The sequence below is a fragment of the Rousettus aegyptiacus genome, unplaced genomic scaffold, assembly GCF_014176215.1.
Source record: "Rousettus aegyptiacus isolate mRouAeg1 unplaced genomic scaffold, mRouAeg1.p scaffold_m13_p_1, whole genome shotgun sequence".
NCBI classification, from domain to species: Eukaryota; Metazoa; Chordata; class Mammalia; order Chiroptera; family Pteropodidae; genus Rousettus; species Rousettus aegyptiacus.
This window is the reverse complement of record NW_023416284.1, coordinates 294,403-318,561: the sequence shown is the minus strand read 5'-3', so window position 1 is coordinate 318,561 and position 24,159 is coordinate 294,403. Positions and strand designations below refer to the sequence as shown.

General features: G+C 66.1%; 2 protein-coding genes and 1 pseudogene across 4 annotated transcripts; 1 reads left to right on the top strand and 2 right to left on the bottom strand.

The window, feature by feature from the left end:
- Positions 1 to 911: 911 nt before the first annotated feature.
- SCNN1D (sodium channel epithelial 1 subunit delta) lies at positions 912 to 6,036 on the bottom strand. Its single transcript, XM_036223813.1, has 13 exons — positions 5,885 to 6,036; positions 3,833 to 4,224; positions 3,242 to 3,449; positions 2,957 to 3,147; positions 2,721 to 2,809; positions 2,485 to 2,648; positions 2,284 to 2,382; positions 2,010 to 2,127; positions 1,790 to 1,868; positions 1,654 to 1,711; positions 1,400 to 1,485; positions 1,232 to 1,307; positions 912 to 1,109 (listed from the first exon to the last, which is right to left on the bottom strand). The coding sequence occupies exons 1-13, from the start codon at positions 5,900 to 5,902 to the stop codon at positions 912 to 914; spliced, it is 1,776 nt and encodes a 591-aa protein (XP_036079706.1). The 5' UTR covers positions 5,903 to 6,036.
- A 4,664-nt stretch (positions 6,037 to 10,700) lies between these two features.
- Positions 10,701 to 22,400, top strand: UBE2J2 (ubiquitin conjugating enzyme E2 J2). 3 transcript variants are annotated; one of them, XM_016144489.2, is made up of 7 exons: positions 10,701 to 10,864; positions 14,417 to 14,547; positions 16,294 to 16,334; positions 19,618 to 19,720; positions 19,797 to 19,935; positions 20,454 to 20,534; positions 21,085 to 22,400. In XM_016144489.2, the coding sequence occupies exons 2-7, from the start codon at positions 14,417 to 14,419 to the stop codon at positions 21,367 to 21,369; spliced, it is 780 nt and encodes a 259-aa protein (XP_015999975.1). In that variant the 5' UTR covers positions 10,701 to 10,864; the 3' UTR covers positions 21,370 to 22,400. The 3 variants fall into 3 exon arrangements, with proteins under 3 accessions (XP_015999975.1, XP_015999976.1, XP_015999974.1); XM_016144490.2 differs by lacking the exon at positions 10,701 to 10,864 and adding an exon at positions 11,013 to 11,253; XM_016144488.2 differs by lacking the exon at positions 10,701 to 10,864 and adding an exon at positions 11,013 to 11,614.
- LOC118605136 lies at positions 20,112 to 20,230 on the bottom strand (annotated as a pseudogene).
- Positions 22,401 to 24,159: the final 1,759 nt, after the last annotated feature.

Genomic DNA, 24,159 nt, shown 5'->3' with positions numbered 1-24,159 from the left:
TGACCCCCCGGCCCACACCCCCTGCCCCTCTGGCCTGAACTGTGTGGCTCCTGGTGGGAGCAGCTGGTCGACTGGCAAGGATTGCCTGGGCCGGATCTCGCCCCCTGGGCAAGCCCTAGCCTTGCGAGGTAGCCCCATGCCTAGTGTCCTCCTGTCCAGAAGTGTCTGTGGCTCCAAGAGGTGTGGAGATGCCGCCTGAGGTGTTCAGTTGACTCGGGGATGGGGACGGGGGACGGGAGGTGCACACATGTTCCAGCCACCAGGTGGAGTCACCGCTTTTATTACAAAGGTTTCCGAGTGCCTCGGCCTGACCCTCCCCTTCCTCCCCCCTGCCTGGAGCCGAGGGAAGCCCTGCCTGCACACACCTCCACACAGGTGTAGGCAGCCGTGTTGCGCAGACACTCCCGTGTGGAGACAGCCCCGCACAGGCGCATTCACATGAATGCACACACATGCACAGACACGCATGCACTCGTGATGTGCACACTCCCAGGCACACACCTGCTTGCACAGATGCTCAGCCGTGCCCGGAACATGGGAACCCAGGGCAGTAAGGACACTCCCCTCCTCCCGTCCCTGGGCCGCCGCTGGGCAGGGGGGCGGATGCGCTGGGCACCCTAGGGCCTGCCTGCCAGCCCTCAGGCTCCTGTGTGGCTGCTGCCTGGGCCCCGGGTTTGGTTTGGCTGGCCAGGGACGTCCTGTGGTGCTGGTCTGGCCCACTCTGGGCGGCCAGGAGAGCCCGCTAATGCTGCAGCTTCCAGGCCCGGGTTGGTTTGAGTGTCAGGAGTCAGGAGTCTTGGTGGGCTCATACTTGGCCTCCCTCTTCAGTTGAGACCCACCAGAGTCCCTGGAGGCATTGCCAGCTGGGTCCCGGTGAGTTCGACATCATGCCGCAGACACGGGTCAACTGGTCAGCCTCTGGCTTGGTGAGGGACACCTATTCCCGCCCCTGGCTGGGAGACCCGAGCCCTGCAAAGCCGGCGGCGGCCCAGCAGCAGGGCGAGGGCTGTGGCGTCCAGCAGCAGCTCCAGCAGCTCCAGGACCGAGAGCACGGAGGAGCCGAACCACAGGCTCCAGAGGCTGCCCATGGCCGAAAGCAGCTGCGGCACCTGTGGACGGCAGCGGACAGTGAGCACGCGCGCCCCCTGCGGGCAGGGCCGTGCCGGGGCGGCGCCCCCGCGTGCCTGGCCCGCGGCCGCCCCCTGCTGGCCTCGGCCCCTGGGCGGCTCACCGAGTAAACGGGCGTCTCATCCACCGTGCGGTAGTTGAGCTCCTGGTAGAAGATGTTCACCTTGGCCACGTTGCTCCTGGTGGGGCAGAAGTGTGAGGGGCTGGGCCCTCCTTGGGGCACCTGGGGCACCGAGGGTGAGGCTGGCGGGGGGCGGGGCCGGCACGGGACCTTGGAGGAGGAGAGTGCACCCACCTGGGGCTTGGGCTCCGAGGGCTCTGGCGGGCCCGTTCACCCAGCACGGCCAGGATCCAGTCCTGCACACAGGAGGGGGACTGTGACCGCCGCTCCCCCCAGCCCCCAGGGCGCTGCAGGGCACCGTGAGGGTGGGGACCGCAGGGGCAGAGGCTGGTCTCGGGGGCACTCTGTGGGCCCCGAGAGACCCACATGCTGTCTCCCCCATGCCACCCCTGCTGGGGCCTCACCTCTGACTTGGAGGAAGGCCACCTGGAGGTCCCGGCAGAGAGCTTGTACGAAGACTCCCTAGGAGGGACAGACTCCGTCACACCCCTACTGTGGTGCCCAGGGCAGCGACCCCTGTCCGCCACGCTCCCCACTCACCTGCAGGGCCTGGGGCAGCGGGAGGCACAGGGAAGTCGGTGGGTTTCCAGGTCCCTGTAGAGGCGGAAGAAGCAGTGGCCTGGGAGGTCACAGGTGAACCCGTTAGAAGCGACCCAGGGGTGGCGGGGAGGTCTGAGGGTTAACCGGGCCTACACCCGACTCTGGACTCTGCCGCCAGCCAGCGGCACCGCGCAGGTGGACAGGAAGGGTGGGGGCTCACCCCAGGCCGGGTGCCGCGCGGAACTGCAGTACTCAGCCCCCGCCGGCAGGGGGAGGAAGTAGTAGCCACAGGAGCAGGTCTCCACCATCAGCTGCTGGAAGCAGGAGACCAGGCAGGCCTGGGGGGACAGCAGGGGACGGGAGCTGGGGTCCCAGGGGCAGCCATCCCTCCCTCTAGTCTTGCCTGCCCTTCCTCCAACCCCGGTCTCTCCCCACAGCACCGCCCTCCTCTCCCTGTCCCCTCCCGCCTCCCACAAGCCCTCACGCGAATGCACCTGCATGGTGTACGAGGCCTTGTACAGCAGCGGCACGTCCAGGCCCTCCACGCCGTCTGTGCAGCGGCTGTAGGGGCTCCCAAGCCGGTGCACCTCGTCCTAGAGAGAGGGGGCAGTTCCAGTTCCAGCGAACCGCCCTCCCCCTCGGGCCCCAGGGCAGGGTTGGGGCCCCTCCTCTGTCCGCCCCCCGGGCCGTGGCACCTCTCGGATGCCGATGGTGGTCTCCGTCCCTGGCCGGATGCTGAACCCGTGGTGCTCCAGGAAGGGCGTGTGGTCGTGCTTGTGAACCATGGCCCTGACGCCAGCCTCCGTGGACAGCAGCGGGAGGTGGTCCTGCTGCTCGGCCCGGAGGACCAGGCTGATCCCTGGGGGAGGCCGGCAGTGAGACCAGGCCGGCAGGAGCCCCCTGCCGCGCCCCGCCCCGGGCCGGCGCTCACCGTGGGTGACGCCTGGGCGCTGCGCGACCCAGCTGCTGTTGAAGGTGTAGCAGCTGCCGTAGGTGGGGTGGTGGAAAGTCCGGAAGTGCCTGGAACGGGGGCCACGCTCAGACCGGCACGCGGCTTCGCCCCGGCCCCCGTGCGTGCGGCCCGAGGGGCCACGGCTTGCCTTATCTGGAAAGAGCTGTTTGCAACTGGCAGGCCCCCGGGGTGGCCCCCACCCTGCCCCTACTCACCGGGCCTGGCAGTCCTGGCCATCATAGCGGCACGAGAAGACAAAGCGGCCGCCGGGGCTGCGGCGGGCGTCCTCGGGGGCCGCGGGCCGCAGAGCCAGGATGTCCACGTAGTGGTAGCGGTACCACTCCCGCAGGGCCGTCACGCCCGACGCGTAGGCCCGGGAGAAGCAGTCGCCGCCGGTGCTGTTACACTGTGGCGGGGGCGTCAGTTCGGCTCGGCCCCTCGTCCGCCCTGCCCACCCCCGCTCAGTGCCCGCAGGCTGACCGCTCGCCAGGGACACTCACCAGTCTGAAGCCCACTTTGTCTTGGCCTCCTGGGAGGCTAAGCCTCTGAAGGCGGACTGTGCGGTCCAGCGGGAAGACAGGCCCTGGGCCTGGGTCCTCCGCCAAGGGCGAGTCTCCGCTCCTGCTGAAGTTGAACTTGTAGAGGGCACGGATATTCTCCTGGGCAAACTTGTCCAGTGCCTGCAGATGGTTCCGGACCAGGCTGGGCCTGTGGGGACAGAGTGAGGAAGGGGGTCCTGAGTCGGAGCCCCGCCCCCAGCATCCCGCCTCAGTCACAGGGCACTGCCTGTCAGGGGACAGCAGCCCCTCCCCCTCCTTGGGACACCTAGAAGGAGGTTCCAAATTGGGAGCCCGACCGGAGTGAAGTCAGGACCCCCAGCCTGGCCTGGCCACCTGTGCACCCACTGCTGCCCCATCTCTGCTCCTGCCGCCTCCCCACCCGCAACGTGGCCCCCATCTTTCTCCCGAAGGCTCACGCCTGCAGCCCAGTGACAAGCAGCTCTTCTGAAAAGGCTGCCTCAGAGACCTCCGGCCTGCCTCCCAGCCCCCAGCCCTGCCCTCCCAGGCCGCACCCCGGCCGCCGGTCCTCACCGGTGCGGGTTCATGTCACACAGAGTGACCGATGGGAAGAGCTTCTGCTCCGAGTGCACTGACACAGTCATGAGAACGGGGTAGCGCCAGTACTGCTCAAACAGCAGCCCAAACTGCCAGTACAGCGCGCCCAGGGCGCCCAGAAACAGCAGCCCCCAGGACGCCGTCTTGAGGCGGTTCTGGCTGGAGCAGACCAGGCGGATGGGGCCGTGCATGGTGGTGTGGGCGCAGAAGAAGGTGAACAGCTCCCTGAAGGAGGCGTGCAGCTCCACCAGCCTCTCCCCGCGCTCCTCCTCGGGCGGCGGTGGCGGTGGTGGTGGCGGTGGCGGCTGGGCATGGAGGTCCCCCCGGGTCCTGGGCCCTGGCCCCGCTGCCCTGGCAAGTGCTCCAGCCTGCGGCCAGGAAGCGAATCTCAGCAGAGCCCCCGCCCACCGCCCAGCCTGACCTCCACCTGGGCCTCTCCACCCCATGCCAGTCGGACTTCCATTCTCTGTCCCCGGGAACTCCCAGGACAGTCCCTCAGCCACCAAGGGCACAGCCCAGCTGCTGACACTCGGAAGAGGCCCCATCAGAGGCTTCTCCGCACTTGGGATGACCCCGCAGCCATCCCGACACTTGGCAGGGCACCAGGAAGCCTCCGGAGGCATGTCATAGCGCAGGCATGGCACCCTGCCTGGCCTCGTCCGCCCGTGGGCTTTAGGCTGGGTGGGTCTCTGCTGTCATCCCCACATGGGGCAGTGTCCTCCTAGGAGGAGCAGGCCAGGTGACCTGTGTGGGGTGGGGACTGCGTCGTGTCCGTGCGCGCAGAGCCCAGCGTTGGGGGGACCTTGGCAAGGCCTGACCGTGGGTCTCCGTGGCCTCCAGCACCACCCCACAGCAGTGTGGCCGCGTCTGGCTCGGACTGGCGGAGCCACGACTGGGCCGTGGGTCGGGCCTTGGTCCCGTTCAGTATTGTGGGTCCAGGGCGGGGCGTCGTCCAAGTGCTGACTCCCTGGGGAGCCCTGTTCGTGGGCCGCGAGCTGGTGGGCCAGCCAGTGGCGGGGACCCAAGAAAGTAGAGCCCCGGCCTGCCTGGCCCCTCGTCCTGCCCTGGAGGTTCAGGCATCCGAGACGCAGGGTCCCCAAACCCCCAGCTCCCACAGTGCGCAGGGCCGTAGGGCCCTGACGAGCCAGGCCTGCTGGCCTTAGACATGCACTGAGTCACCGCATGGGCTTCCTGTGGACTTTCCACACTGTCCCCATCCTCGGCTTAGCTCTCCTCGCCATCCGAGGCAGCCTCCTGAGCTTGGGCTCCTCCCACCAACAGCCTGGGAGCCCCTGGGGGCACCTGGGGAGGGGGCTGAGCCAGCACATGCCCGGCCAGGTATGCCCGGCCAGGTACGCCGAGCAGGCTGCTCCTCTGCGTTCTGGGAACACGCCTGTCGCGGCAAGCCAGCCAGCTTTGTGGGGCCCCAGGTACGAGGAGGGGGTGCATGGGCCTCCCCACCCTGTGGCCTTGGGTTTGCGGGCCCCTCTCTGGTCTCGAGACCAGGAACACGAGGCGGTGGGGGGGGCTGCTGGTGGGGTCTACACAGCACAGAGCTCTGCCCACATGTGCGTCCCCATGATCACGCTGAGCGCTCGCGGGCAAGGCAGGGCCCTTGGCTGTGCTGCAGGTGAGGCGGCGAAGGCTCTGGAAGGGTCTTTCTCACTCCAGGAACCATGCCGGTTCCCCTCCTCCCACGCTTGGAGCCCAGACCAGCCGGGCTTCCTGAGGTGGGAACGAGACCCCGGCTGCACTGGGGACCCAGGCCCCAACCACCCCAGACACAGCAGGACGGGGCGCCGGCGCTCGGGCCTGCCGCACACGCGCACGGGTGCACACACGCACCCCACTCAGTCAGTGGGCGCCTCACGGTGGAGGAGGCTCTGCGATCCTCCCGTGCGCGCGTGCGCGCGTGGACACACTCTAGGTGCCGTGTGGCACACGACCCCCTCCACTTCAGGCCGGGTGTCCCCAAGAGATAGCTGCCCTGCGTGGGAAGGGGATCCCCCCTCAGGTGCCCCTCCGTACCTGTGCAGGAGCCTCCATTCTCCCGTGGTGGGCGGCCAGACAGTGGCAGCTCCAGCAGGTGACAGGGAGGTGGCCCGATGCTGGCCAGGCAGCCTCCTATTTATAACAGGCCTGTGTGGGGCAAGGTGCCGGGGAGGGGCCAGCCTGCGGGCGCAGCCACACCTCCTCCGGACCTGGAAAGGGACGCCTTCGGGGACGGGGACGGGGTCCCTTCCCTGGCTGAGCCTTCTTGCTCGGAGCCCCGGGGCCATGACCCTGGCCGTGGACAACGAGGTTCAGGATCCTGGAGGGTGAAGAGCAGGTGGGTTGGGCTGGGCCCCCCTTGGGTGCCCATTCTGCGCCCCCAGGGCGGACCCCCAACACCTGAGGCTCAGATCTCCCTCAGGGCAGACGCCGCCATGTCCCTACCCCTCACGCTCACCCCTGCCCTGCTCTGAGCCCCTAGGATGCTGCCCAGCCACTGGGGTAGGCACTCATCGTGGGGACGACCTGCGGCCTGGGTGTCGAGATGGCCCTTGGTGCCCCCAGGCACACGGCTCGGCCTCCCCATCAGACACCGAGGCCACTACGGACCACACTACATGCAACGGTGACACAGCACACGCTAAGACCACGCACTGTGATGGCACACACGTGTCATGGCCACGCGCATGCTAAGGACCCTTGTCTGTGAGGATGAGACCTTCCGCCTCAGCGTGACTGTGCGACGCCAGACCCGGCGTGCTGGAGGCAGGACCACCCAGTGCCCCCACCCCAGGACGACCCGCCACCTCCGGTCCCACAGGGGGACCCGACATGTCCCCAGGACGGCCCAGAGGCCTCGCCATCCCCGACGGCCAGTCCCTCAGTCTCATCCCAGGCTTGAGAGGTCAGCTCAGGTCCTACTGCACCCTCCCCAGGGCAGGTGCACCCTACATCAGTGCTGAGGACATGGTCCAGGATGTGGGAGGAACCCTGCTCCTGACCTGCCCTGCTGGTGGCTGTGACTGTGAGGAGGGGTGAGGTCACCAGCCTCATGGCTTTGGAAGGGGGCGGATGGGACCAGGAAGTCATACCTGGCGAAGAGCTGGCCCTGGACTCACCAGGGTGCGGGTGGGAATCATGGCTGTGTCACTCTCTGGCTGTGACCTTTCCTGGATTACTCAGTCTCTCTGAGCTGTTTCCTCAAGTGCAAAATGGGGCTGGGGCGCCTCCTCACACTCGAGGCTCCGAGGCGAGACCAGCTGATGTCACTCACGGGTGTGCAGACGCCCCCCCAGGCCAGCGTCAGAGCCCCGAGACCGAGCTCCAGCTTTGGATGTCTCCAGCCTACTACCTCTGAGCAATTTTCCTTGGGCAGTGGGCAGGGTCATCAAGGTGTTGGGGGAGGCCCCTCGGCAGAAGGCCTCAGACACTCCACGTTGTTGGAACCTGTGTCTCGCAGGTCACAAAGTCAGCCACGTGGAAAGGGGCCGGAGGGGCCGGCCTCAGGGATCTGGGTCTGGGGTCTAGCCAAGGGTCCTGGCCAGGCAAGGGCAGCTGGAGGGGAAGGGAGCCTGGCTAGGGGCAGGAGAGCCTGTGTGGCCCGTGCCCTGGGGCTTGTCTAGTGAAGGACACAGGCCCTCCTGCCCTCTGGGGAGCCGCCGCACCAGGATGTCCAGGGCGCCAACAGAAGGCTCTGGGGGCCGAGGCTCAGCGATCTGGTCCACGCCCACATCTGCGCCACTGGGCAGAGGTGGGGGCCACCCCAGAGCTCACCTTTGGGAGGGCAGAGGGTGCCTCCGGCTACCTCGCCAGGCCATGGAGACTATGTCCAGTGGCAGTGGGGTCCTCAGCCCCCTGTCCCTTCCTGGTCTGTCCCCTCATCTGTCTCCCAAGCCCTGCTGGCCCCTGGAGGAGCGGGAGGTACAGGCTGGGGCAGGACGGGGTGTCTTCAGCTCCTGGCACAAGGCGGGCCCATGCGGTCGCTCAATGGCTGTGCGTGGACAGAACATGAGAATGTCCCGCCCTACTGAGGCCGGGCCCAGCGCTAGCCAGGCTGCCCTTCCAGGCTGGGGTGCCCTGGAGACTGCAGGTGCCTGGCATTTTGTGGGATTGTCCCCAGGCTCAGCTCCCTTCCCTGTGGGCATCCCCATCCTCAGGGGCAGCGAAGAGTCGGCCTGGGGAGCTCTGGTACAACAGGTGTGACACCTGGCCCACGGGCCCGCAGGCCTGCCGGCTTCCTGGTGGGCGCGGGCAGGCAGGGCCAGCCTCCCTGGGCCTGGGGGCTGGCTCATCTGGAAGTGAGGGCTCCTTGGTGCCTTGCGCAGCCTCCCACCTCCCCTGAGCACTGACCAGTGTCAGGCAGAGGCTCTGACCACCACAGAGGGAGCTCCAGGAGGCGTCCCCCGCAGCCTGGGGTGGCAGGGTGTGAGGCTGCGCCTGTGCGGCTGGCCTCTGTGGACCCGGGGTCTGGAAGGTGCGGGGTGTGCGTGCACACGCCTCCTCACCCCTGGTCACCTCCAGGGCAGCTACTTGGCGCCCTGGACAGATGGTCCCCCATTGGTCAGATGTGACCGAGGCCGTCAGGTCCTGCCCTGGGGAGGGATGGCAGCCATCAGTTCAAGGCTGTTTTCCTGGAAGCTCTTAGGACACAGAGGGAGACACTGTCCCTTTCCTGCAGCTCGGCCATGCGCAGTGCTCACAGGCCAAAGTCCTTCTCGAGCGCAGCTCTGGGGTTTGCAAAGGTCCCAGTCACCACCAGCCTAGCTGCTCACGTCCATCCCAATCACTGAGGCCACCAGCTCGGTGGCCAGAGGACTGGGCAACCTGAGTGGGGCTGGTGGGCTTTGGGCCACGGCGTCTTGGCAGGACCTGCTAACTACAGCTGGCTTGGGCACCGTCTCCCTTGTGTGACCCAGGGGTGTTTGGTGCGCAGAAGGCTGGGGGCCGACGTTGGGGGTTCGGCGTCGCACTCCCCTCTGCCGCCGTCCCGTCGAGGGGCCGCATCCCCGTTTCCCACGGAGAGGAAGCGGGACAGGAGAGGGCCTCCCGGAGCCCCACGCTGTGCTCCCACACCGTGCCCCACACCGTGCCCCCACACTGTCGCCGCAGGTGCTCTGCAGGTGCGAGTGAGTGTGCGAACCCCGCGTGCCCCGGGCGGCCTCTCTTAGGCAATTTCCCACGCGCTAACAGCCACTGGGCCCGCCCCGCCTGGGGTGGCAGGGCCCTCGGGGAGGGGAAGGGGAGCAGGGGCTGATGCAGTCTGAGTTCGGCAGAAGGAGGCACAGCCGGGGACCATCGGCCTCTCCAGAAGGGAGGAGGGCCAGGGCTGGAGCGGAAGCAGGCCAGGGTCCCGCGGCCGACCGGCCCGGCAGTGGACTGAGTGACAAGCACCCCAGGGTTCTGCCCAGGGTCAGACGGGATCCAGGACCCTGTCTGAGGTACCTTGGGTGCGCCAGACTCAGGGTGAGCACGGTCATGCCTGGGCTCATCAGTGCCCAGTGTCCCCCGTCAATTGTCATGTGGTCAGTCAGCTTATCCTGACCTTAGAAGCGTTCAGGGTCGTGGTGAAGGGTGAAGAGGTGGGATTTGAACCCCAGCCCTGCTGCACGGTGCCACACAGCACCGCACAGTGATGGCCCCTCTGCGTCTGTCCAGGCCAATGACCACTGTCTGCCTCACAGTCAATGGGCAGTGTCTCCCTTGGCACAACCTGTGGTGGACACTCTGGTCCCGGACTTGGTCCTGTTGTGGGTGGCCTCTCGAGGAAGGGTGGTGGGTAGTGTGCTGGCCTACTCACCCACCTGGCCATCCCCTGGTCCAGGACCCACTGCCCACCCTGACCTGTCCGTCCCCTCAGGTCCCTGCAAACACTCGCCCACGGCAGACGTGACGTGGAGAGGAGCAGCTCCAGGCCCAGGAGTCAAGGCTGGCAACGCTGTTCAGGAGGAGACCTCCCCTTGGACTCTAACATCCCCCGGTACCCCACTTTCCTGCTTCAGCCCCATTTACACGGCAGGGTGGCCAAGCTCTGCCTCCCCCTCCCCCACAGCCAGGGAGGGGACCGTGGGAGCGAGAGCGAGCCTCAGTGCGGTGTCCGCTGGTGCACAATGACCCCATTCATGGGTTGGGTGGGAAATTGGGTCGGGAACCAGTGGAACTATTTTTACGAGAAGGGCTGTCCCAGTGGGCAGGCTGGGCAGGCTTGCCCACGGCTGAGCCCACCTGGCACAGGTTCCCGCAAGGCTCCCCGACCGCTCCTCACTGGTGGCCAGACACCCCAGGACTTGACTCTCAGGGGCCCTGAACCGGTTCGGCCACTGGTGGGCTGAGGACCTCAAGCGCCTGCCGCTCCTCTAAGTGGTCACAAGAACTGGGCCTCCAGCGGGGGCGGGGAGGTGGGGGAGGTGGCTGGTGGGAGAGTCGGGGTCCCAGTGAACTCAGGGCGGGATCACTCAGCACTGCCGGGGTCACTCTTTAACTCTTTAACTGGGACTGTCTTCCCGGGAACGGCGCACCCCCTTTCGGCCGGAGGTCCGAGGCCCTGTGGAGGAGAGTGTACGGGAAAGGGTGGGGGTCCGGGACCCCGGGGGCTGCCCGCTGGACAGCGATATGGCCGAGAAACGCCGAGATGGCGGTGGTGCACCGACCACACCAGCCGGGGGCGTCGGGGCCCAAGGCCGCGGGGACCCACCAGCGCGCACGCGCCGCGCGTCCCCGCCCTGCGGGGCCGGAGGCGGCAGCGAGACGCCGGCGACGCCCGCCCGGCCGCCTAGAGCGGCCGCCGCAGCGAGCCGCGCGCCGGAAGCGGAAGCGGAAGCGGTAGCGAGGTGGCCCCGCCCCGGGCGGCCATCTTGGAACCTGGGGCGGCGGTGGCGGCGGCGGCGCTGCGGCGGTGCTGTGGGCTCGGTCCCGGGGCGTGCGGCTGTCCGGCGCGGGCCCCCCTCTCCGCTCCCTGCTCCGGCTTCGGCCGCGGCGAGCCTGAGCGCGGCGGCGGCCCACGCGCGGCCACGGGGAGAGGTGAGCGCACGCCGGGCCTGCGCCGGGGCCTCGGCCGCGCGTCCGCCCCACCGGAGCCGGCCCGAGCGGGGTCGCGGGGCCACCGCACGGCCCGCCCCCGCCCAGCCTGCCGCTTCGGAGCGCAGAACCCGAGGTCGGTTACGGCGGGGCGCCCGGGGCTCCGGGCCGGGGTGGTCCTGCGACCAGCGTGGGCCTTTGGTCGGCCACACGGGCGCCTCCTACGGGAAGGCCTCCTGCTAGTGGCGCACCCGCGGGCGTGCCGAAGGAGCCGGCAGTCTTGGTGTGTGTCCTGGGAGCCCGCGTTGGGGTGCGGTAGGTGCCGTTGAGCCCGCCGCCGCATCACCCCTGGACAGTTAGAACCCCGAACTGCTTCCTCAGCGCCAACAGGAGTGAGTGTGCCAGGAGTTCTGCCCCTTGGAGTAATAGAAATTTCAGGCGGTAGGAGCGGGAAGCCAGAGCCGGGTGACTGCGCCGCCGGCCGGCTGGAGTGGGGCTTGGGCCCTGGACAAGTGGCTCATCTGTGCTAGTTGTTTGCATCGTCTCAGCATCTGGCCAGATGTAAACGTCAGTCTTTTTTTTTTTTTTCCTCTTCATTTAATGCCATTTAGCTAGTAATTCATATCCGGTTCCCAGCCACTTGCAGGTGCTGCAGACAACAGCTGAAGGGGGTGAGGCCACAGCTCCGTGGGAGCAGCGCCAACAGGTGCATGAGCACACAGCACTGCGGCGGCACAGGCTCCGTGTGTGCCAGTGAGTGCAACCCGGTGTGCACCGGCTTCCACAGAAAGGACCGGCGGGTCTCACTGGAGAAGCCCAGTGTGCAGACTGCACGCATGGCTGGACCTGGGTGCCAATGGGGCCCTGGTGGAGAAGGGAGACTTCCGTGCACGCCCTGGGTGTGTCACGTGCCCATCTGGCCGGTCAGGCCCAGGTCCAATGTCACACTGTCACCTGAACTACACGTATGCAGAGCGGGAGACACACCTGGAAGGAGAAGGAGTGGGTGACCGGGTGCTGGGCAGACAGCTCTGTCTCAACGTCAGACCGAAGGGACGTGTCCAGGGATGGGCTCAGGCCTTCCCTTCAGCTTCTGGGTGTTAATGTGGTTTTTTCCATTCCGTGTTCTTAGTGTACACACGTCCCTGCACTGCGGTAGACCGCACGTGTTCTCCCTGTGGGGCTTGGTGTGCAGGGAACCGAGACGCTGTGACATGTATAGGTGCCACATGTCTGGAGGGGGAAGTCGGAGGAGACTCCCAGTTGCGTCGCCTGCAATCACCTGGCTAGCTCACGGGAGCGCTGTTCTGAGTGAGGCAATGGAAGGGTCGTTAGGGACCCTTTGTATGAGTTGGGTAGTTGAGTCATAAATGTGATTTTAAAGAGTATAGCTTTGGAAGCAAGAACGAGAGCAGTTTGTGACCGAGTGGCGTGCTCTGTTTCATTTTGAGTGGCCGTCCACTAACGCGTTACGCGTCCAGCCTGGCCACTTACCTGGGTTCAGACACAGTTGTATTTGAATTACGCAGCGAGTTGTGTGTGTGTGTGTGTGTGGCAGAGCGCTTCGGGATGCACGTTTAAAACAAGCCCTGTAGGGGCTCGCCCTCCCACCGTTGCTGTGTTCATTACTAGGTGTTGGCCGAGGCGCGCCGCCTGGCTGTGTGGCATCTCGGGCCGGGAGCTTGGGGCGGTGCTGTGTGGGAAGCGCCCCCTTCCCCGGCCAGTGTGTGGCCTCTGCTGGGGCCTGATGGGCACCCATGCTGTGTGGACCTGGGTCTCGGGGAGCCCAGCGAAGGGTGGCGCGGAGGCACCAGGCCGGGAAAGCAGGGAGGCTTTTTAGGGACTCGGTTTTCGAGCTGGGCCGGGAAGGGCCTTGGTGAGTTTCCTGCCAGTGGGGACCGAACTGTGTGGCGAGAAGGGGGTTTGGGCCCTGGCGACTCGGGGCGCTTGGAGGGCGGGTCCGGCTGGCATTGCTTCGTGGAGCCTGGCAGGTGGGGGCGGTGACCATGTCCGTTCGCATGGCACTGGGGGGGTCGCGGGGCTGCAATGAGAATAGCTCTGGGAACGGAACCTGGTTGAAGTCTTCGGTGTGGACTGGGGCGGGAGAGGCCAAAGGCCAGTGGGGGTCCCTGCACTTGGGTGCAACAGGAAGGGGGAGGGGACCAGGATCCTGAGGTTTAGGGACCTCAGAGCCGGAAGCCAGGGTGGGCAAGTGTGTCCTGGCCGAGCCCCACTCTACAGGCCTGAGGGTGCAGAGTGCATACAACGCCCTTGCTGTGGTCCGGGGGGGACAGTTTTCTGAGGGACATCCAACCAGGCAGTGGGCAGGGGTCATCTCTCTATTGAGGTCAGAGGGGAAGTGAGTCAGGCTGTCCCTTTGGGTCAAAAAAGGGCCCGAAAGCCAGAGGCTGAGGTAGAGGGGGGCAGGCGTGGTGGGGCTGAGTGACGTCAGCTTGGCGCCGACAGGGAGGTCAGGGCGGGGAGCTGGGCCCCTGACACCCGGTGCCGTGGCACGCTGGGCGGCAGAGCGTGGCTCCTGCTCGGCGGCCCAGACCCGGTCTGCCACCACTGTGGCGCGGGTGCCTTCGCCCCTCTGTCCCTGCACGCCCCTGCCTGTCCCCTGTCACTGGCACATCTTAGACCGGTGGCTTCGCACTTTCTTTTTAGCAGCACAAGTGTTTTGCTTTTCCGTCCTGCGTTCTGAGACACTGGGCGTGTGAAGCAGGCGGGGGCGGAGCAGCGCGTGGGGCGCCTCGTCCCCCGCCACCACCTTTCTGCCTCAGGTCCCCACATCCATGCCACGTCCCTTCTCTGGACTGAGAACCACCGCTTCGCGCCTGGTCCCCAGCCTGCGGCGCTGTCCTCCACCATCCTGTCGGGCTCACGCTGTCCGGCCACCCCGCGTGAGACACCAGAGTGACCTTTCCTACACAGGGCCTGACGTGCCTGAAGATGGGGGCTGAGACCCTTCCCCAGTGCTGTCCAGGGGCCAGGCCAGGCCTTGCTGGCCAGCCTTGTCCTGACACGGTGACCCAGCACTGCCCTGGGGACTCTGGCTGTCCACCTTTGCCTCCTACCCGGAAGGCCTCCTTTGCCCTCTGCGCGCACATGCGTCTGAGTCTGTCCAGGGTCTCTTGCCTTTTTCCAGTCTCAAGAGAGGCTCTTGCTCTGCTCCCCTGTCCCTTGCGCCCACCGTGCCCAGTGAGAAGTATGCCGGGAGGTGTGTGACAGTGGCCTTCACAGCCGCGGGTCTGGGGTGCACCCCGAGTTCTGTGCTGTGAGCAGTCCCTTGGCGTGTTGTCCCTGAGCACAATCGGGGTCAGGTCCAGGCGTCAGACACCTGTGACTGAAGTTAGAGGCGGTTTTCGATAAAGTCTTTGCACGTGACGTCGCACAAATGAAGGTTACGGCGGGGCAGGCGGGAGAGGAGAGTGGCTCTGTGGGTAGGCGGGTGCAGCAGGGCGGCCCCGGGCCTCGTCTGGGTGCTGGGCTCCTGGGAGAGGCAGCAGTGGCTGTCGTCGGTCCCCAGTGAACGTCGGTGTTTGTCCCCAACAGATGAGCGGCGCCAGCACTAAGAGAGCGCCCACCACCGCGACGCAGCGCCTGAAGCAGGACTACCTCCGTATCAAGAAAGACCCGGTGCCTTACATCCGTGCGGAGCCCCTCCCCTCCAACATCCTGGAATGGTGAGGCTGCGTCCCCACTCGGCCCTGCCCTGGAGAGGCGGCAGCTGGTGCCCCAGCTCCCAGCGCTGGCCCGGGCGGGTGCCGACAGCCCCCCAGCTGACCTGAGTGCATCTGTGCAGTGACTGTCACGTTGTAGTCAGCTTCGTGCGTTGTCAAGGGGGGCAGAGGGTGCCAGCTGCCACAGAGACACTGCCCCCCCCCCCATGTTCGCCAGTGACTTGGCGAGACACGAGGAGTAGGGCTGGGCCGCCAAGAAGCACGTCGCCTTCGTTTGAGGGGTAGTTTACGTTTTGATTTTTGAAAGTAATTTTTCTTAAATCCAGAGGAAAGAGATTTAACTGAGTTAACAGAAGTGTTTTGCAGATTCGACAGGCGCTCAGGGGTCCTGGGTCCGCCGTCTTTGGCCTGCAGGGGGTGGCCAGCCCTGGCAGGTGGGGGGTGGCCAGTGCGAGGTGGGCCGAGGCGTGCGAGCATCGTCGGTGTCGCCGCACGGCCACTCCTGTCCCCAAACCACAAAAACCAAGCGTGGCCCCAGGACAGAGTTGGCGGGAAGCCCGTCCCCACCTGGGTCCCCAGAGCCGATCGTTTGCTGAGGTTTGTCCCGGGGAGACACAGCAGAGGCGGTGAGGGGCGGAGTCTGCGGGAAATCGCGCAGCTCGCCGTGGCCACGTGCGAGGCGCTCCCTGCCAGGGAGCCCGTCAGGGCCTGCGCCTGCAGTGGGGCAGGTCACGGAGGCCCCTCTGCCCGGCACCTGCCAGGCCTCCAGACCCTCCGTGGAAGCACGTTTCCTTGGCACCTGCGGTCCCCAGGCCGGCTGAGGCCCAAGCGTCAGGCCCCTGTGTGAGCTTCGCCCTCGGCTGAGAGCAGAGGGGCCCTGGGCGCTGCCCGGGCCACACTGCGCCCCATGCTGCCAGGCTCCCCCACTGACCCTTCCCAGTGTCCTCAGATTGGCACGGGAATTGGAGCAGTAACAGACGAAGGCCACGCTGCTGGACGTGGCACGCGCCTAGCTCTGGGGCTGTTCCTGGCCAGCCGATGTGGGACCTTGCGTGGTTTTTGTTTCGTTTTGTTTCGTTTTGAATGAAACAAATCAGACAGCACTGTCTGTGTGTCCCGGTGGGAAGAGGTGTTGGAGGCAGGGTCGCCACAGTGCAAGGTTGTGTCTGATCTGTGCCTTTGTGGCCGAACACCGCTGAGCCTGACCGCTGAGCCTGGCGTCCTGGCGGGGGGTGGGGGGCTTCGCCTCCACCTCTCCTCCCCCCCCCCCTCGCTCCTCCCCCGGGGAGAGCAGGGCCCACCTGGCTCAGGCGCCCGGTGCCGTGCGGCTGTGGCGACAGCCACAGCTGTCCCTGTTGCTCCGGGAGGGCGGCCGCTCTGAGGCGCTGTCTCACTTGTCCAGGATGTCTCGCGCTGCCAACTGCTGCCCACCTGGTCTCCTGCGTGACCTTCGGGCACCCACTGAAACACCAGGAACGCATCATGGAGCTGGGGTCCCAGGCTTCGGGACGCTGCTCTTGCGTTGTGCGGACGGGCGTGCGCCGTGGGGGACTTGGGAGGTGGGGCTCGGGAGGTGGGGCCGCGGAGGCCCTGAGGGAGTGACCAAGGTGTCTGTGGCCTGAAGAGCCGACCCTCGTGCACCGAGTGTGTGCAAGCGTCCAGCTTGGCCCTGCAAAGCCCTGGCCTCGGGGGTCCCAATTCTGGAGGGTCCGTGTCCCCGGAGCCTGCTAACCTTTCTCTCCCCCACAGGCACTACGTGGTTCGAGGCCCTGAGATGACGCCCTACGAAGGTGAGTCTGCCTGGCGCTGGCAGAGCGGGCGGCCCCACCGACTGCCTTCCGTGCGGGCCTGCGGGGTGCAGCGTGCGTAGCGGTCGGCTGATTGGGACGCCCCCTCACGTTTCTCTGAGCCCCAGGGTCCGCTCGCGTCCGGTTTTGCTGCCCTGTCTGGGCCCGTCCATAGGTCCTGGTGTTGGGCCGAGTCTGATGCATCGGTGGGATCAGAGCAAGGTGGATGCCGAGATGGCTGGGCCCTCCTGTTCCCGGGGGGGTGTGGGTGCTGTCGAGGGAGGAGGGGGTGTTGGCCAAGTGCGCGCTCTGCTCATTCTGTCGTGTGGTGGGCACCGAGGCTTGGGGAGGCCGTGGGACCGGGCCTGGGCCAGCCGGCCACCTCCACCCTCTGGCTACTCCGACGCTGGTCTGGTGGGGCCCCAGGCTCCTCTGGTGTCGTCGACAGACCAGGCTGTGGTACTTTTGGTCAGCAGGTGTTTGGGCTTTGGTCGAGAAGCAGCCATAGCCGGGCAAAGCCCAGGGCCCAGCCGTGGCTCCTGCCTCCAGCCAACTTCCTCGACACTGGGTCCTGCCTTCGGGAGGCTGGGGGCATCCGTGTGGCTCTTGCCTAGGGTTTCACTGACCAGAGTCCTGTGGAGGAGGGGGCTTGAGGACCGCCGCTGGGCGGCAGACAGGCTGACGGGGGGTGGCAGTGTGGCAGGTGTGTCCCTGCCTCACAGGACCCTGTGGTGGCCCAGGATCCCTGTTCCGGTGGGTTCTGGGTGGGTCTGGAGGGTGGGTGTGTTACTAGGTCAGACGCTGTGGACCGCCCGGATGTCCGGTGAAGGGCGGGTTCTGGGCAGTGCGCACAGGCCATGTGCAGGCGCGTACGTGCGTCCTTGTCTCCCCCAGCTGGGGGAGGCGACGCCAGGAGCCAGCGGTGTTCTCCCTCGAGGGGCGCTGTGTTTGGCGTCTGTGTGTGCGTTGTCCTTTGTGGTTTTGGTATTTCCCAAATACAGCGCGAACAGCTATTAATTTGTAACCAGAGCCCCCTCCGCCTAGAGTAGGCAGGACTGTGCTGGTAGAAATGAGCTGACACTTGAGTGGGGAGGTACGCTGGGGCTGCAGGGGACCCTGAGTGTCCCGGCCCCGTCGCCCCTGCTTGCTTCTGCCCTGTCCCTCTCCGCCGCATCAGGCTTGTGCAGCTCCCTGGTACCCAGTCCCCTCAGGCACCAGAAGCTTTTCCCGTCGCCCGCCCTCCCTTGCCCTGAACTTAGAACAGCTAACAGTTTAAAATAAATCAGTGGGAGGAGCCAGCAGTCCTGACGTCAGCACGTGTGTCTGGAGAGGTGCGGTGCGCTGAGGACCGACGTCAAGGGCCGGGCCGTGGGGGAGCATCGTGCAGCCCACACACCTCTGCCCCGGTCCCCAGGGCTCGTCCGTGTGGGCGCTCGGGAGGAGGGGTGGCGGCTGCTGGCAGGGCACTCACACATCCGCTCGGGAGCCCAGAGCTACAGCGTGACCTCTGGGCGAGGGCCCGCCCTCCCGGCACCCCCGCCTGGCCCCTGCCCTCTCGGGGCGATGTCTCCCGGGGTTCCCCTCCGTCGTGCGGCGCCCTGGCCGTTTCTCTGCGGTGACCCGCGCATTCGTGCATTCGGTCTGACGTCGGCGGCCGAGGCCGTGCGTCTCGCAGCTGTCCGTCTTTTCACGGCTTGGCGTCGGCTCCCTGGTCGGTCCTGTCCGCCGCCCCCGCCGGGGCTCCGTCCCCGGGGACCAGCCGGCGTCTGCGGCCTCCGCCTGCCAGTGCTCTAACCCGGGCCCGTCTTGCTCAGGAGCCGCTGTGGACTGCGGCTCTGCTGTCTCTTCGGCAGGTCCCCAGGGGTCTGCAGGCTGCAGCCGCAGCAGGTGGCCGCCCGCCACAGCGCGTCCTCCCAGTGGACACCGATGAGCCACGGCTCCAGGCGTGCCAGGCCGCTCTGCTCGCGTGCGGGCTTCTCTTAGTGCCGCGGAGTGCACGTGCGCTCACCGCCAGTTCTAGTGTGCGTCTCTCGCTGGTGGCCTTGTCCACCTGTCGAGCTGGCCTCCTAGGTGACACTTGGTCATGTGCTTCCTCCACCACTGACAGTGCGGAGTGGACGTGAAAGCCCCCGGGTGCCGCAGCCCATCCAACGTGATGGCAGGGCTCGCCCAGGGGAGGTGTCGGAGCAGACCCTGTGGTGACTGGGGCTGGCGTGGCCCCGCCCTTGTGCTGGACCTTTCCCAGGTGCTGGAGGCAGCGTTCCTGGAGCCTCACTGTAGGTGCACACACACACGTCCACACTCACGGGGTCGCTCGGCCGGGCTGCCCTGGGCCCGAGTGCTGCCTTTCCATGGTGGCCCTGAGTGTCCCAGCCCCGGACCTGGACCAGGCGGGTTCAGGAGGCAGCGAGGCCATCAGAGGATGGAAGGGCGGGGCCAACAGGGTCCATCAGCGGGTGCGGGGCTGGGCTCCCAGCTTGCGGTCTGGACGCCTGAGAGGGTGGAGCTGCTGTTTTGGGGAAGTTCCGTCTTGGGCCTTTTCGGGGCAGTGACACTTGGACGGTCAGGGCACGGGTCTGGAGTTTGGGGGGGGGTCCGGGTGGCGGTCCCAGGGGAGGGTCGTCACAGTGCTCCCCACGTTACGTGAGGCCAGCTGAGACCCCCTCGGAAGTGCAAGTGGTGGGCGGAGCCTGCTAGGCGGAGCTGGGTGCCTTTGCGTGGACGGGGAGGGGCCGAGCCGGTGTGGGTCTGTGAGGGGACAGGGTCAGGAGTGGCGGGATGCCTGGGGGGTGGTCAGACACCCCAGCGGGGATGTCTGCTGACCTCAGGGTCAGGTGTGAGGGGCTGTGGTGGGGGCAGGCACCGTGTCGGGTGGGTGGCGCCAGGCTGTGCACAGGAGGGGCCGGCGGCAGGGATCAGAAGGCGGAGGATGCTGGGTTTTTAAGGCAGGAGAAATGGTGGCGGGCTCGCTCGCTGCTGGGTGTAGCTTGGTGGTGTAGGAGAGGGAACTTGGTTCAGCTGACGGCCTGTGGTGCGTGAGGGGTGGCGAGGAGCCCAGGCGGGGCCTCAGCCTGGCGCTGCGCTCTCAGTGACGGGCTCCCGGTAGGCGTGGCGGGCAGGGCCCTGCTCCACTGGGAGGTCCTGAGCCCGCAGTGAGACCCCAGCAGGACACGTGTGTCCAAGGATGGGCGGCGTGGCCGGGGGCACAGGTGGGGCCAGTGGGGGCCTGTAGGGCGGGTACCGGGGAGGAGACTGGACTCCAACGAGGCTGCTTCTGTCCCAACAGGCGGCTACTACCATGGAAAGCTCGTCTTTCCCCGGGAATTCCCTTTCAAACCTCCTAGTATCTACATGATAACCCCGAACGGAAGGTTCAAGTGCAACACGAGGTAAGGGGCCCCTGCGTGCTGGGCGGGGCGCAGCCCAGGCAAGCGCGTGCGCTGGTGACGGGTTGCTGTTTGGCAGGCTGTGTCTGTCCATCACGGATTTCCACCCAGACACGTGGAACCCGGCCTGGTCTGTGTCCACCATCCTGACCGGGCTCCTGAGCTTCATGGTGGAGAAGGGCCCCACCCTGGGCAGCATAGAAACCTCAGACTTCACGGTGAGTGCTGGGCGCCCTCGGCTTCCGCCCGTGACCCTGCGCCCCTGGCGCCCCTGTGGTCAGGGCTCACCGGCCCGCTTACGTGCTTTGGTTTGTTTTCAGGCGAGGCAACCCTTGGTTGACCACAGGTTGCAAGGACCTTGTCAGCTTACAATCCCTTGTTTTTATATTTTTTACACCTTTAGCACCCGGTCTTCCTAGGTGGTCTCCCATCCAAGTACTCACCAGGCCCGACCCTGCTTAGCTCCTGAGATCAGACGAGATCGGGTTTGTTCAGGGCGGCGTGGCCGTGGACCCGGTTAATGGGTTTTATCTTTGTTGTTTAAGTAGGTGTGTTGTCATTAATTGACGGTGACGGGGTGATGAGTTGAATCCTCACGAGACCGCACGGTAGCTGGTGAAGAGCCTCCTGACTGAGTGCGTCGACAGCACCCTGGACTGGAAAATAATCCACTTTCAGGATTCTAAAGAATCAGAATTAGTTGTGGCGCTGATGTTTCGCTTTTCTTTCTTTCCAGAAAAGACAACTGGCTGCACAAAGTTTAGCATTTAATTTGAAAGACAAAGTCTTTTGCGAACTGTTTCCTGAAGTCTCAGAGGTGAGCAGGTGGAGCCTGGTGGGCACTCGGCTTCCTGGGTCAGGAACGCATGGGGTCTGAGTCTTTCCCACGAGAGCGTGTGCTGTGCTGCGGGCGTCACCGTGCCGCGGGCGTCGAGCACGGAGGCGCCCCTGTCCCCGCACGCCCTCCTCGGGTGCCGGGACTGCAGGCGCCGGCGTGAGTGGGTGCGGAGAGGCCCGGGGGAGGGGGCACGGAGCTGGCTGCTGGGCCGCCGAGGGTCTGGGTGGGCCAGGAGTGGCAGGGAAGGCCCCGCTGTGCGGGACTGGACCGCTCCCTGGTCTCGCGGCTGGAGCAGGGGAGGCCGGGCTGCACCGGGTCAAGGCCACAGTCATTCAGGGTCCCTGGGGACTGGCTCATTGCCGGCCCGTGAGGCCCAGGTTTAGTGTTTTTGGTGAGTCACTAGGTCCTCACATATGCAAAAAAGGTTACACGCGCCTTCCTCCCAGGGCGGATGTCGGGGCAGGGTCTCCGTGGTCTCGCAGGAGCTGGCTCATTCAGACCGATCTCAGTGCTCGCCGTTTTCTCTTAGGAAATCAAACAGAAGCAGAAAGCACAGGACGAGCGCAGCTGCAGGCCCCAGGCTCTCCCCCTCCCAGACGTGGTCCCGGATGGCGACGCGCACCACGGCCAGAACGGGCTCCCGCTCCTCAACGGGCACGCGCCGGGCGCCGGGCCGCACCTCGCCGGCCTGCAGCAGGCCAACCGGCACCACGGACTCCTGGGCGGCGCCCTGGCGAACTTGTTTGTTATAGTTGGGTTTGCCGCCTTCGCCTACACGGTCAAGTACGTGCTGAGAAGCATAGCGCAGGAGTGAGCCGCGCGCACGGCTGGCGGAGGCGGCCGGAAGCGGGCGCTGGGCCCGGGCTCGACGCTGGCTGGACGTGCCGCCGGCGCAGACGGAGCGGCCCGACTCCCGGGGTTAGCTTTTTAAAACCTGTGAGAGGAAAACAAAGCCGAAGCGTGTGGTTTGGATTCGGAGCAGACGCGAGGTCGGGAGCCCGTCCTCGCTGGGGGCTGCCGCGGGCCGCAGGGCTCGGTGTCGAAGGCGAGGGCCTCACGCTCCGGTTTCCAAGCTCACGCTCTGTGTCGTCTCTTGGACTTGTCTTAGTAAACCCGTTTTTCATTTTATTAGATTTGGTCACTTAAAAATACAAAACTCGATGCCCACAAACACTCTGCGTGCGTTCTTAGCCCGCAGCGCCCCGCCCTGCCAGGGGGCCGTGGCCGGGCCTGGGATGGGGTTTGGGCCTGGCGGTTCGGTGTGCGCTCACTCAGAATGAAGCCGCTTCCTCCTGGTGGCGAGGTAGGAGTTGGGAGTCTGCCCGCCGTGATCGCGAGCTGTCGCCCTTCACCCCTGTCCTGCAGGCCGGCCCCTCCCCGCCAGGTTTCTCGCATCCACGGGCTCCGGAGCCCTCAGCGGTCCTGCCCAGCAGATGGGCAAGGCCGCGCGCCGGAGCTTCTCTCGCTCTTGGTCCAAACCTTGCGTGGGCTCAGGGTGGGGCCGCGTGTTCCTTCTCCCAGCGGGTCCGTGCTGGCGCCCAGCCCTTCCTGGGAGGTCGGACGGGACTGGGTGTCACAGCAGGGAAGGCCGCCCTGGAGGACACGCTCAAGTTCAGGGACGGCGGCCCCTGGGTTAACGGTGTCTTCCCGCCTCACCTGTGAGCCTTTGGATGACGTGCTGTGACCTCCCTCCCGGGCCTGGCCGGGAAACTGACGTGGAGCCATGCAGTTTACATCCTTGACTTTTGTTTTTTGATCAATTTATTTAAAATGGCCCTATAAGCTACAACTTGTATGTGTTTAACTCTTTTGAGAAAAATGTTTCATTATATCTTTGTTCCTAAATCTTGTGCTGTTTGAGTCTATGTTGGCAGAAATGTGAGTCCACCTTGGCCTGGCTGGCCAGGGGGCCCGAAGCTCCCGTGTCCCGAGCTTGCCATGACCCTGGTGGCCCTGCCACGCCGCTGGGCCCACTCCCTGCCCGTGCGGAGGCGGAGGGGCTGCTCCACCGGGCCGCCTGCTGGGCAATGCTGGGCGCCCGGCCCCACACACCCCGCATCTGCCGAGGCTCAGGGAGGCGACCGGCCTGCGGGGCCCCCTCAGCCTGCTGCTTCTGGCATGTTTGAGCAGTGCAGACTCAAAGCCCGAGTCAGCGGTGGCGGCGGGGGTGCTGTACACAGCCTTCACTCGGGGCCTGGGGCCTGCTGTGTCCTTGCTGCAGCCTGGGCGGAGGGCGGCTGGGCGTCCCTAGACCCTCTCGGACATGCATGTCCAGGTTGTCCTGAAGTCTGTTTCCACCGAAGGAGCAGAGCCCCAGTCGAAGCCGGTGTTCACGCTCACGTGCTAATTGGCTGGGGTGGGGAGGGCTGGAGACCCTCCCCACATGTCGTTCCTGGGGGGTTTCCTGGAGCCTGAGACAGGCTCTTGGCCTCCTCCTGACAGGCTGGGGCGGCTCCTGCCGTGGGGCCTTGCTGGGGCTCCGGGGTGTCCAGCATCTGAGGTGCTGGATGGGTGGTCGAGGAGACGAGCACCGGCCAGAGCCTCTCCAGGGGCAGCCGGCAGCTGTGGCGGGAAGACTCAGGCGGCTCAGGAGGCTCCCTCTGCTTCCTTCCAGGTGGCTCCAGTTGCTCCCAGGGGAGCTGTGCCCCGGAAGGACCCTTGGGACGTGGGAGAGGGGCGCTGGGAAGCCGAGAGCTGGTCTCCAGTCACAGGAACACAAACCCGTAGAGCCCACCCCCAGCCCCAAGCTCGAAGGCCAGTGTCCCCACTGCAGGACGTGGCTTGGCTGAGACATGTAGACCTTCCTGCTTGTGCAGGCACCTGGGGACAGGAGCAGAACCCAGGGTTCGGGTGCGGTTGGAGCAGTTTGAAGCTCAGCCTCACCTGCCGTCACCACGTTCCCCTGTCCAGCAGCAGAAGCCGTCTGCCATAGGACAGCTGGAGGCTGGCACAGCTGGCCGTGGCCCCACGTGGTGCATTGCCGGTGGCACTCTGCTGGCACACTCAGGCCTGGGAAGCAGGTGACAGAAGCAGTGCCTGTCCTCTCAGGGGTCCGGCGCCGTGCTGGAGTCTCCCGGGCTGCCTTTCCTGACTGCGCTAAGCCAGGTCACACCTGGGGCTCCAGCCGGGCCGAGGCATCGGGAGCTGAGGTGGCAACTGCAACTGAGCTCTGCCGCTGTTGACCCTGGAGGTGACCACCTCTGCCCCAGGGGGAGAGCCCTCCGGTCGGTCCTGCCCACTCATGCTGGGATGGCTGTGCCTGGAGCCAACATAGATGTCGCGAGCTGGGGTCTTCCACTTGGCTGCCCCCATCGTTCCTGGGGATCAGAGGGTCTGCAGGCTCAGCGGTGCATGCCCCCTAGAGGCTGACTGAGCAGCTGCTGGGGCCAGCCAGGCTCTGGCCCCGCTCAGCGCATCTGGGCCTGCCGAGCAGCAGCTGCGCCCCAAGGCTTGTTGCTTGAACTAGCCCAGCGTCCGGCTGCCTGCAGCCTGGGGGGAGTGAAGGAAGGACCCCACTGTCCCTGGGGACACCCTTACCCCCTCGCCCCCATTGCTCAGGTCCAGACGTAGGGAAATTCCCTGCTCCCTTTCCTGGGGCCGATGG

What these genes read in the sequence shown, in the direction of transcription:
- UBE2J2 (XM_016144489.2), top strand. Translation starts at nt 14,417, where the DNA reads ATGAGCGGCGCCAGCACTAAGAGAGCGCCCACCACCGCGACGCAGCGC. An exon ending in CCCTCCAACATCCTGGAATG is followed by an intron (nt 14,548 to 16,293) that starts GTGAGGCTGCGT and finishes TCTCCCCCACAG; the next exon opens with GCACTACGTGGTTCGAGGCC. An exon ending in TGAGATGACGCCCTACGAAG is followed by an intron (nt 16,335 to 19,617) that starts GTGAGTCTGCCT and finishes CTGTCCCAACAG; the next exon opens with GCGGCTACTACCATGGAAAG.
- SCNN1D (XM_036223813.1), bottom strand. An exon ending in TGTGACATGAACCCGCACCG is followed by an intron (nt 3,450 to 3,832) that starts GTGAGGACCGGC and finishes CTGTCCCCACAG; the next exon opens with GCCCAGCCTGGTCCGGAACC. An exon ending in CGCTGCCCCAGGCCCTGCAG is followed by an intron (nt 1,712 to 1,789) that starts GTGAGTGGGGAG and finishes TGTCCCTCCTAG; the next exon opens with GGAGTCTTCGTACAAGCTCT.